The sequence below is a fragment of the Kazachstania africana genome, chromosome 3 (assembly GCF_000304475.1).
Source record: "Kazachstania africana CBS 2517 chromosome 3, complete genome".
Lineage (NCBI taxonomy): Eukaryota > Fungi > Ascomycota > Saccharomycetes > Saccharomycetales > Saccharomycetaceae > Kazachstania > Kazachstania africana.
Genome location: NC_018942.1, coordinates 563,542 through 576,019, shown reverse-complemented (window position 1 = coordinate 576,019; position 12,478 = coordinate 563,542). Strand labels below are relative to the sequence as shown.

Sequence of the window (12,478 nt, the reverse complement as noted above, 5' to 3'; positions counted from 1 at the left end):
CAATAAAATTTTTCATCGTAAAAAATGATTCTAAGATAATAGCCATTTATTTCAACAAACAGCAAATGTTGGATGTCACTCGGTTAAAGCGGACCTTTTTGTATATCGATCACTAGATTCATTCATTGCCAACGAAAGCCTGAGGCTTAGTATTATAAATAGTATGAATAGTGAAATCAACAGAAGAAATAGGAAGAGCCATGCACTTGAATCAATTCGCTGCATGAACTCCTCTAAATCAAACATTCTAGCTACGATTGGGTCATAAAGGAAACGCACATTATCTATATAAAGCCAATAGCCTATAAGTAGCCTTGTTAAAAAATGTTGTTATAGTTTTCATGCAAAAAAGTTCCTCATTTCTATTTTTTTTATCATAATAATATGAAATCGCAATCGTCCTAGTATATTCTTTAGATAATTAAGATAAGCTCCTGAATTTTATGCCAGATATACTAACTTTGTAGACATTATGAATTCAGCTGTTTGCAGTTTCCCTAAAATAAGATTGATAGCGCCGCATTTGGTTTACTTTGCGCTTTTCACCGCGTGTTTTTTATATTGACATGCAAAGGAGCCTAATATTTATTCACAAGTACTTTAATGCTAGTTCATAGACAATTACTTCATTGAAGAAACAATTTTATCTGTAACAATTTCTGCCTGTTTTTGTCTGTGAACTATTCAATAAATGCAAAAAAGAGTGTTGTGTAGTCTTTTTGGCTAAATCTGCCCCACTTAAAACCTAAGTAGGCTCGTTCAGTATTACAAAAGTAATTTTGTTGTGTAACATTCAGAGCCATATTGATAGCAGATTTTACAACAGAAAAAAAAGTTTAGCTGCCATTAAAAAAACACTGAAGCCAAAGTTTACAATAGTCATTAATATATAGTCCGTACATAAATATTCTTTCTGCGAGAATTACGCGACCATATTTGCTTAGCATAACCCTACAAAGAGCTATAGCATTTCAGATAAAAAAAGCATATCAAATTTTCACGTTGAAAAGGTCATTAACAGAACCTTGTACATCCTGTAGAGGTTACAAGGGTTTGGATTCTCGCTTTTTGCGTGTAATTCCTGATTTAAGAAACTCATTTTCCATTTGAGCTTTGATAGCTTTGAATCCCTTGGATATTTCAATACAATCTAAACATCTAATCATTAATTGAATATCATTTACTAGCACTGCAGTTCTATAGGTGCACTTGATCACGTAATCAACAGGAGGCAAAGAATTTGAGGAGGCCATACTCTCTATTGTTAACATGGAATAGTCACTGTCATCTTTCAGGGATTTTGTTGGTAACATAAAATTATTTACGTCAGGCTTCGATAAAATGTTACCATTGTAACTGGTATCTTGAGGGTCATGAGTCATCTTGAACAGAGGGTCTATTGATTCCTCATAATGTTCCAATCCTTCTTTTATCTTTTTTTTCATCTTATTTATTGACAAAGTTCCAAGTCCTGAACCAAATTCACTTAAGGAAGACGGTTTCGAAATTTTATCCTTCAAGATAGCCTGAGTGGAAAAATTCATATCTGCTGGATTTCCACTGGCTATGCCCTCAGGTATTTTGCTTTTTGAGGTTGATCGTCCGCTGAGAAATAGCGACTCTTTCACATTTTGTAAGTTACTATCTTCACCCTCACCATCTGTATCAGTTGTATCACTGGAACTGTCATCAGAATCTGGTACGAAATCATTCATATCATGCAAGAGCCTACTATCTTCTTCATCAATGGGCTGTCCCATACTATTTTTAGGTATAGACTGCCCCTCAGTAGCTCCTAGCGTCTTAGGATCAATCTCATAGCTAAGACTTGATTTTTTTCTTGCCATCGGTGATTTTTTGGTCTCCATAAAACTTTGAGGGAAGATAATTGGCCCCATGGAAGAATTCGAACCTCTCGGCTCTTGCGTAAACATAGTTGGAAAGTAGTCACTGCCGCCCGAGCTAAATCTACCCGAACTAAATCTCTTCAACCAATATTTGTCCATAACTTCAGAGGCACTAAGTTGACTGCTTAAAGAACGAGAATAACTACTAGACGTTTTTCGTAACAAATCAAAATCTAGAAATCCATTATCAATTTGTTCCAGTGAATTTTTAAGTCTCATTAACTCGGAGTAGCAAGCACTAGAAGCCAAATATGACTGAATTCTTTCTTGGTCATGGCAGAAAAAACCTTCAACACTTCGGATAAAAGATGCAAACATAGAGTTACAAATTACCGAAAGACTCTCTTCTTTTCTCGCAATAATTGAATACAATACCTCTACAATGATGCTATACAATAAAGGAATCTCATATATTTTACCAATCACCAACAAGTCTAGTACAATCGGTGCAAGTAGCCATTTTGGATTAACTTGGCCGGTAAAGAAAAACTCAGCGAATGCTCTAACAGTGCTAGTAGGCCAAGGTAAATAAAGGGATCTTGGTGTTAACAATGGCTCCATCTCCATCGGATTAATGGAAGAGGTACTTGCTACACTATCAGCATTCGAATCGATAGATCTAGATCTTTCAGTCCATGTAGAGTTGGACGATTCCGTGAAGGGTTCATCTCTCGAATAACGTTTACCGCTTTTGGGACTCCCTTGGTCTTGCTGATTCTCCCCATTTTTGCCGTTTTGTCCATAATTTTCCATCATCTGTTTGTCAAGAGACGATTGTTGGGGCTGTGAAGTTGATTTAATGTCAGGCACACTGGCGGCACTGGTATAGGAGCCTCTTCTTGAAGATAATGGACTATTTTTATTCGAGTATAGATAGTCATTGAGGGAGCTGTTCCTCTTCTTTAAATACGTTGTATGGGACGCTTGTGGTAAAGGTTCATTTGGAATATCAGTCTGAGGCGGAAGTGTCACATTCAACGTAGTTAGCGCAGAAAAACTTGCAGTACTATTATTCCGACTGCTTATGGGTAACCTTTCAGAAGACGGACTAACATGCGACATTGAGCTTCTGGAACTCATATTATATCTTGATGGAGATGGATTTATATTGTTATCATCATTACCGAGACTAGAAAAAGATGCTTGTGGTTTCTGAATAACTGTAGGATGAGAAGAGCGACGCTTCTGGATATTAGTTTCCTCTTGGGATAATGTATCCTCACTTTCTTTCTCCCTTATCACACCCATCAATGAAGATCTTCTACCTTCATTAACATCTTTTTCATTAATAAGAGGCATCATAGGATCTTTAGAATAATCATATGTATCTTGGAAAGGAACCCGGAAAATCATACCAGTAGAAGAACTTGTTGTATGGAATGGTTCGAAATCTTCAAATTTATCCTCGTCCCTGTTATTGACGTCAGTGTCTCTAAGCTCCGCTGTTGAGTTTGCCCTAGAAAGGGTGCTATCAGTATATGGATGCAAGACACTTGAAGTAGAAGATGGTTTAGTATTCAGTGTGTAATTATTGTCACCACCATTTTTTGAAAAGGGAGCGTATTTCGAAAACTGATTATAAAGAGATGCGCTTGAAGAAGGTCTTGAGTTCATTGAAGAGGACTTAGAACCCCTTTTACGGTGTGAATGAAGTTTAATCAAAGTTGATTGTGCTCCTAAGCTTTCATAGTCAGAGCATACTTCTGAATAACCTTTTGATAATAAATAGTCAAAATACCTACCCCATCTTTTACGCAACAAATGGCTTGGAATACCTACTGAATCGCCTTCACTTGTAATCAGTTGGAAGTCCGATAAGGGACTTCCAAATATTTCCAAGGCATCTTTACCTAAAACCATTGCATAATCAGGGAAAATCGATCGTATTGACGAAAGCCCAAGAGGTGGAGCAATATAACGGATATAATTTTCGAACTGTGAACTGTTTGTTGATACGTAACTGGCATTTCTGAAGGAAGGTGATTTGGCATTACCTTCATTAATATCCTTGTCGCTAAAAATCAGCCTTTGTTGATGTTGCAATGACTCAATTGTATCCGATTGGGATGAGTCTGTTGTACTTCTCGTTCTCAAGATTTTGAATAAATTATCAGTAGGATTTCTCAATTTATTGAAGACATTTATCAAAGGTAAGCCAAATGCAAGTAAATGATCGAATTTTTGTACACTAGGTAAACAACCATCATCATCCCTAGTTCCTAATAAAAGAGCTTGGTGATGAGATTTCCAAACATAAAGCTTCCAAAATCTATGTTGTTTTATATTATCAGGACAAGCCACTGATATTCGAGACCATTTGCCAGAAGGGATGTCGTAAACAAAACAATAAAAATTTGAAGCTTTACAATCTGGGTAAAATCCAGATAATATGATATTATAACCAAATATTTCGCCACTTGGAAACTGCAAATTGAAAGGTTCTTTTAAAATATCAGGATCTTGCAATGTACTAAAGGCCATTTTCATACCTTTTGAATTAGATAACAACGGCAGTGCTACTACTGGAGAATCAAATTCATGTTTATGACAGTCAACTTTTTGACTTTTTCGTTTATTTTCTGGTTCACTGATATCACTACCATTACTGAGTACCTGATTGTTTGGTATATAGAAGGCCAGAGCTGGTATCTTTGCCTCGTTATTTTCCACCATAATGGAAAAATTTGATCCTATTGTAAGTGATACAGGTTCATTATCTATATTTGCTACGATATCGAGAGGATCAGTTGGTACAGCATCATCTTGCCAACAATTTTGAGTTAAATTATACACATCTACTTTGTAGATCGGCCGATTCGAATCATCCAATCCACCCACTATTACGAGTTTTGTATCTCGTATGTTTACATTCTCATTTTTAACATGAACTCTATGATTAAACCTTCCTTTTATTTTTGGATTTTTACTTAACAATGACCATTCTTTCGTTGTTAGATCAAGTCTCCATAATTCATTTGTTGGGACCAATTCGTAAGCGCTCGTTGGGGAAACGACTAGACCTCCGAATATATATAACGATGAATTCGAATAGCACATGGAATGATAAATTCTTTCATTTAAAGAACATTCAATGGTAGAATTACAATTTGATTTTGTTTCATTGATAGAATCTTGATTTATTGTGGTAGGTATATGACGCCATGATCTTGATACCAGATCTAGATAGAAAGTTTCTGAACTAATCCATTGTTTCAAATTCTCAAAACTAGCTGCATTTTTAGTTTCTTTAGCAAAATACATCATTAACGCTTTTTGCAATTGTAATGAATCTATAGTAGTTAAATTTAGAGGTATGGTTAAACCACCATGAACGAATATGTTTGATCTTTTCAAAGTTTGAGCCGCTCCAGTTCTGCATTTCAGTTGAAATTTCAAGTTCTGAGCCTCATTCTTACTCTCTTTTAATTCAACTGGCAATTTTGGCAATTTCAAATGATAGCAACATGAAGTAGTAGGCTGAAGCAAAGGCATTTCCCCCGTTTTGTCTTGTTTACTTGATTTTAAACAGACGTATCCCACAATTTTCTATGGAATTGTAATGGTACCTTGGAAATATTTGTACTTGATAGAACTAATATTACCACCAAAAGTGATTACTTCATACAAATATTTTTGAAGCGTACCAGATTTGCAAATGATAAGTCTGTTTCCAAGTCCCTTTAAAACGGTTATTGAAGGCGAGTTGAGTTTCGCCGGTATAAGAAAAAATAAGGAAGAATGAGATTTTGCCCAATTTGAGTAACAGCAATCTGAGACTGTCAGATTAAGTTTTTACTTTGTATGGAGTATATATATATATATGTGAGATATTCCTGTTACTATTTATTTACAACATTGTGGCTAGCCAACCGATTCCCAATAGACAGATTGCTAGTGGGAATATCGTAACGAAGCCTTTGCTTTTTGTTGCTAGAGATACCGCTGTCAATGACCAGATCATACAGAAGACGAATGAGACTAGTTTACAGATGATTATTGATCTTATGATCCAGCCTTTATTTCCCGAGATTTTCAATAGGAGGGGAAAGACGGTCTGGGATAGGATGGCGTTGATAACCTGAGGGAATAGACAGTACCCACAGATTGAAATGTACGATATTAACGCTACATTTTCGTAGGGCTTGACTAATCTCAAGTGGAGTGCCATCACACAGACTGTGATCCAGGAGAGAACAAATATACTGGAAAAGAGCGACTTGGCGTGTGATACAAATAGAGAGTACAATATTGTAAAACAGAGTGGTGCCCACAGGTCACAATGTGACGATATTTGTTCCAATTCAGCATTTCCTCTATCTGCATCCTCTTCCGTAGTTGCTAACAGTTGTCTTGTAGGCATGTGTGGGTATACCACTTGTTTTAGCCTCGAATTTATGTCGAAGATATCTCTCTTAAGGGTCTCCATAATGGACTCATCAAGAGTCCCCCTTTTCATTGTAGTAGAGTACAAGTGAGTGCTACCGCTATTTAATTCTGGTGACACATAATTTGTATCGGGCAGAATTGCTGTGTCTGCCTCTATATGGTCCGACATGCCAGCAGCTTATGTTACATCACTCACTACTGTATATTCTCAAGATCTGTTCTTTTCACGCTCCTTTATAAAACTCAAAGGCGAGGAAATTGAGAGTGCGACCACCTCGTCTCATATGATAAGATATGGACTACGGCCAAGAGATTTAACATTAGAGTCAATGAATATATGGATATATATGAATGTGTGGCAAAATAATTGACTGATAGTTATATATATATATATATGTGTGTGTGTGTGTGTCTCCAAACCACTGTTTGTCTCAGCGTTCCATTCTTTGGTGGTATCAGAAATGGCATATCATTATAAAACAGTGGAAACCGTTTCAACAGAACCTCTATGGCGAACTGCATCCATCAATCCTTCTTCAAGCTGCCCTCTCACAATTCTTTCTGTAACTTGTCGTAATTTACATATTGAAAAATTTACCATTCAACAGTAAACGGTTTTCAATATTTTTTCGCCAGCGTTTTTTTTATTAACACGAGAAAAATAAGAAATTCAAGTTGTATATTACTCTGGCAACAAGTTCTATTTTGGGAATCAGAGAGAGTTGTATACCTCTAGTTTTGTTATTTGTAATTGAAGAGTGTAATGAGATTCTCAATTATTGCCACATTTGTTGTATCAACACTTTTGACAAGCGTAGCCACCGCACATAACGTTCTATTACCACCTTATGGTCGTAGATGTTTTTTCGAAGAATTGAATCAAAATGATGAATTGGCAATTACTTACCAATTCGGTGACAGAAATCCTCAGTCCAGCAGTCAATTATCTGGTGATTTCGTCATTTATTCAGTGGAAAGAAATGAGGTCATTAGAACAGTTTCTGATGCATCTCATGGTGAAGTCACCGTCGTTGTTCCATACAAAGGTAAGTATCAATACTGTTTTGGAAATGAAAAATCTGGTATCGATACTAAAGATGTCACTTTTAACATTCATGGAGTCGTTTACATCGATGAAGATGATTCAAAAACGTTAGGTGGTGCAATCAAAAAGTTATCAAAATTAGTCAGAGAAGTTAAAGATGAACAAAGTTACATTGTCATTAGAGAAAGAACACACAGAAACACTGCTGAATCAACTAACGACCGTGTTAAGTGGTGGTCCGTATTCCAAGTGGGTGTGGTAGTTGCTAACTCAGTCTTCCAGATTTATTACTTGAAGAGATTCTTTGAAGTCACTTCTTTAGTCTAATAAGTATGAATATATATGGAATTAAGTAAAAAAGAGTAGTTTATTCATGCAGCTTTTTAAAATAGAATGACAAATATGCTAATAATTGTCTATTTGAGAGGAAGTAACATATAAATATGTCATGATGCATTAGCATGGATCACAATCGCATGTAAAGTATGGGCGTCTGTCTTGACTAAAAAAAAAAAAAATTAGCACGCCCACTTATTTTCAAGCAAATTTTGAGAAAAAAAGAAATTGCCATCTCCTAGAATCGAACCAGGGTTTCATCGGCCACAACGATGTGTACTAACCACTATACTAAGATGGCTTCTAATTGTGATTTTTTTTGTAACATAAATTAGGCAAGAACAACATCAAGCTCCAAGTTCGTGTCACTGCTTTCCCGGAATCAAAACCTAGACACACGCGGTCCAATCCAATTTATTGAACTAAATATTTTGCATTATTGAATTTGGTTGAATATTAGTGAAAACTTTTCATAGACGCTGACGTGAAGGAAGATCAGAGGATGATCTCTTTATATTATTTTCGTTAATATTGTTTATGCTGTGGATGTCAGTCAAATAATTAAAATAATTCTTATTAATCAGTGTTTTATACCAAATAATGCACTGGTTATATATAAAATATAATCATAATATAAAATAATATAAAGTGATACAAACTTTGATCAAACTTCAGTGTTCACCTGAGCATTTATACGTTTCCCAACACATTTTGATTTACAACAATTCTCATGTTCTAGATTTATAAGTCAATACGTCGCCATAGTTATGCCACCATATTTATTGCATGATAATATATAGTTGCGTTCATCACGCCACGTTTATTGTTCAATTCGTCTAGAACATTCTAAATTCGTCATTCTAACAATCAAAACATTGAAATGTTAGTGTAATGCCGTGTCCAGGACGCTAGCCTTAATACTTTTACACAAATAATCACACTGTGGATTTGTACTATTGACTTTTCTAGATGTGGAGAGTTCTCTGCTATTACGCTCAAGAAAATTAAAACATTTGTCAGGGTTCAACCGGAGTTCAGGACGCTAGAAAGTCCGTTATATTTATCCACAGTTTAAAGATAATAGTGTAGAAACCTAACCCTGAACATGTCGACTCGAATGCTACAATGGCTTCTCCATGGCGAGTTGTACGTCATATTTAACAGGCGATTTCCAAATATGAAAAAACCGTAAGATAAGGCTTTAATAAAGTTTGTTCTATAGGGCTTTTGAGTCCATGAGAAAAGTTGCCTCAAATGGCATTTCTGATTTACGCAGTTGGCCAAGAATCTCATTAGAATTGAATGTAAATAACCATTTTGGGACATATCTCTTACTGTGATAATCGGAGTAACTCCAAAATTGCACGGCGTTATCAGGACCGCCCCGCTTTGAAAAACAATCTTTGCAATAAATGACGTCTTCGAAAACAGTTCGAAGCAAATCGAACTAAGAGGTATGAATTCTAGTGTCTCCAACAATAGAGACTCAATTGAGCTACGATTTGTAGATACTTGAGGTTCGAGCAGAAAGGACGTAGAACAGCGGAAAATGCCAATAAATCGGAGAAGGTCTTCCAAGATTGCTATTAGTGAAGTTCATATACTAATGAAGAGGAGACTAACTTGCAAGCTCTTTCTTAAACGTATAAATAGCTGGCTTTATTCCCAGTCATCACTGATATTTTCATTCCATTTTATCTATATGTTAGGTTATAGAAGAAACATACTATTGCGAATCCATAATCAACAACGGTTTATTGATTCCTGAACAGGTATTGACATTTACATTTTACAAAGTCCTTTATTTTATAATTTAAAACAAAATATTCACTAGATGCTGTTTTTTTTAGCGTTATTCTTCCTCAGCCAAGTCGTCTTTTGTGAACTTTCTCTTCCAGGCACTTCAGGTATGTTGCCATCCTCTGAAACTGACTGGTCAGAAGGAGCTTTTATGATGACTCATGAAGGTTTCGCTTACTGAGATGGTGATTTGCCTACTGATGTTGCAGACGATCTGGTAAACTCTCTTGGCGATATGTTCGGAGTTGCTTTTAACGGTGAAATTAATCAAATCTATAAATTGTCTGACTCTGGATATGTTTTCGGTGTTTTTGGAGGTATCCAAATTGATTCTAGTATTACTGCCATGTTGACAATTGCTAGTATAATGACCACCGAGTTGAATGGTGTTAACAACTATTTCTATCTTGAATCTCATACAGGTGACCCAAAAACTACTTATGGTTTTATTGTTGCTACAGAAGAATATGAAGCTTATGTTGATGAGGCTGTGAAGACATGGAGTATGGGTAAGAGTTATGAATTCTACACTAGCACTCAATCCATTGGTAATGTTAACGTGTGCCAACGACTAGCGGAAGAAGCTTATGCCCCGGTTAACTCAGCCGATTTTGGTGAATGTATCTCGATTTTCTATGATTCGTCGAAGACTATTGAGGAACAGACTGGTTTGACAGATGATCTACTGTACGTCTACAATAATGGTACGGTTTCCTTTAATGACGGCGACAAAGTCTGTATCTCTATTGGTACTGCGAGCGAATAGTCAACACGTCAATGTTTGATCTATGATGGTGATGGACACATATTTTTCTATTCTCTGAGTTCAGTAACATGTTGTTATTGACAATTTTGTTCTTTTATACTCGTGTATAACCAAGATAATTATTTATTTTATTCTCTTATTTATGTATTGAAACAGTTAATTTGAAATATTACCTTCGGGCTCTGTATATCCATTACTTGATTTCTCTCACTTAGTTTTTCCATGGAAAGTTCTACATCATTTTTAAAATAGTCTTGTTTGTATTACTCTGAGTGCTTGTGGAATACATAGCTTTACCACTGTTATGCGGCCAATGACAGTAAATTCGTCGACTGGTTTAAATTTTCCATTACTAAAACCAATAAATGACCTTATATAAAGTGGGACCTGGCATGCGGTACATAAAACGTTCCTATTGAAAATTTACCTAAATCATTAAAAGTAGAAATCCAACTGCTATAATCAAACAGTATGTAGATCTGACTAAAGTAAAAGCAATAGATATAACAGTAATTATATCGAAGGGCCAATTTGTGAAATGCGCTAATAAGAGAGATGGTATTTTAGAGTTCGAATAACAAATTTTGTAATGTTCTGGGATCATTGAATTACATAACACGGAGAATGAGTATTTAGAACATGGCCAAAGGAGCATATTATGACAGAGCAAAACGTGTCGAAAAAAATGAAAATATCCATATGACCGATAGAAGTCTTTTCCTCTCTTAGGGTGTTGCTAATCGATGACATTGTAATAATGAGTAGGATCTAAGGGATAGTTATAGTATACCAAACAAAATAAAGTGTGAAATCAGAATTAAACTATATATTAAAAACCAATATTCGTCCTTTCTTTTTTCTATGTAAAAGTGTTTTCAATAAGGGGGGAAAAGATGTTCTCTCGATACTAGATGACGTCTATTTATACCTCATAAATCACAACATTCTCGTCGACGACATGATGAAAATGCTGGAAATGGCAATATACTGACATTTCAATGTTTTGATAGTTAGAATGACAAATTTAGAATGTTAGAGAAGATATGAACAATAATTATGGTGTGATAAACACGACAATGTATTGACACGAACCATATATGGCGTGATAAACACGAATACATATTATCATGCAATAATTATGACAACGTATTGACTCATAAACCTAGAACACGATAATTGGCATAAATCAAAATGTGTTGGAAAAGGTATAAATACTCAGGTGAACACTGAAGTTTGATCAAAGTTTGTCAAAATGTATATTATTTATTGTATATTTTATTGTATAGAAAACCAGTGCATTATTTGGTAAAAACACTGATTAATAAGAATTATTTTAATTGTTTGACTGACATCCACAACATGAACAATATAAACGATAATAATATAAAGAATGCTGGAAATGGCAATATACCGACATTTCAATGTTTTGATAGTTAGCATGACTAATTTAGAATGTTATAGAAGATATGAACAATAATTATGGTGTGATAAACACTATAATTTGTTGACACGAAATAATTATGGTACGATAAACACGATCACGTATTGACTTATAAATCTATAACATGATAATTGGCATAATTCAAAATGTATTGGAAAAGGTATAAATACTCAGGTGAACACTGAAGTTTGATCAAAGTTTGTATCACTTTATATTACTTTATATTATGATTATATTTTATATATAACCAGTGCATTATTTGGTATAACCACTGATTAATAAGAATTACTTCAATAACTTGACTGACATCCACAACATGAACACTATTAAAGAAAATAATATAAAGGGATCATCCTCTGATCTTCCTCACGTCAGAAAACTTTTCATTTGTTACTTGTACGACGTCATACAAACAGCAAATCTTCTTGTTATGGTAAACCGTTGTGGTTACATTCTCCGTAGTTTTTACCAATCCATAATGTTCTCGTCTACAAATATGTGCTATAGTATTATAGACCCATCAAACTCCCGTTCCAACAATTTCCACGTTCCCTGTCACTGAATTAGAATATACACAAGCCGTTATATTCTCTCTCTATTATCTGTCTTGTAAGCATATTGAACTTGAATATTTAGGTCTCTTGGCCCAGTTGGTTAAGGCACCGTGCTAATAACGCGGGGATCAGCGGTTCGATCCCGCTAGAGACCATTTTTTTCAATCCTCGACAATAATCTGTACATTAACTGCTCAACAGCGTAAGTCTTTTGCGCATGTGACACAGTTGTAGGTTCATGGC

General features: G+C 35.2%; 4 protein-coding genes and 2 non-coding genes across 6 annotated transcripts; 3 read left to right on the top strand and 3 right to left on the bottom strand.

Moving 5' to 3' along the window:
- Positions 1-1,043: 1,043 nt before the first annotated feature.
- MDS3 (Mds3p) lies at positions 1,044-5,399 on the bottom strand (the record flags this gene model as incomplete). Its single annotated transcript, XM_003956368.1, has 1 exon — positions 1,044-5,399. The coding sequence occupies one exon, from the start codon at positions 5,397-5,399 to the stop codon at positions 1,044-1,046; it is 4,356 nt and encodes a 1,451-aa protein (XP_003956417.1).
- A 355-nt stretch (positions 5,400-5,754) lies between these two features.
- On the bottom strand, positions 5,755-6,462 carry YIP4 (Yip4p; the record flags this gene model as incomplete). Its single annotated transcript, XM_003956367.1, has 1 exon — positions 5,755-6,462. One exon carries the CDS (start codon positions 6,460-6,462, stop codon positions 5,755-5,757), a length of 708 nt encoding a protein of 235 aa, XP_003956416.1.
- A 594-nt stretch (positions 6,463-7,056) lies between these two features.
- EMP24 (Emp24p) lies at positions 7,057-7,665 on the top strand (the record flags this gene model as incomplete). The annotated part of the gene is made up of 1 exon (XM_003956366.1): positions 7,057-7,665. The coding sequence occupies one exon, from the start codon at positions 7,057-7,059 to the stop codon at positions 7,663-7,665; it is 609 nt and encodes a 202-aa protein (XP_003956415.1).
- A 238-nt stretch (positions 7,666-7,903) lies between these two features.
- On the bottom strand, positions 7,904-7,975 carry KAFR0Ctrna4H. The gene has a single exon. It is a non-coding gene; the product is annotated as a tRNA-His (tRNA).
- Positions 7,976-9,709: 1,734 nt separating this feature from the next.
- On the top strand, positions 9,710-10,240 carry KAFR0C02860 (uncharacterized protein; the record flags this gene model as incomplete). Its single annotated transcript, XM_003956365.1, has 1 exon — positions 9,710-10,240. The coding sequence occupies one exon, from the start codon at positions 9,710-9,712 to the stop codon at positions 10,238-10,240; it is 531 nt and encodes a 176-aa protein (XP_003956414.1).
- A 2,076-nt stretch (positions 10,241-12,316) lies between these two features.
- KAFR0Ctrna14I lies at positions 12,317-12,390 on the top strand. The gene has a single exon. It is a non-coding gene; the product is annotated as a tRNA-Ile (tRNA).
- Positions 12,391-12,478: the final 88 nt, after the last annotated feature.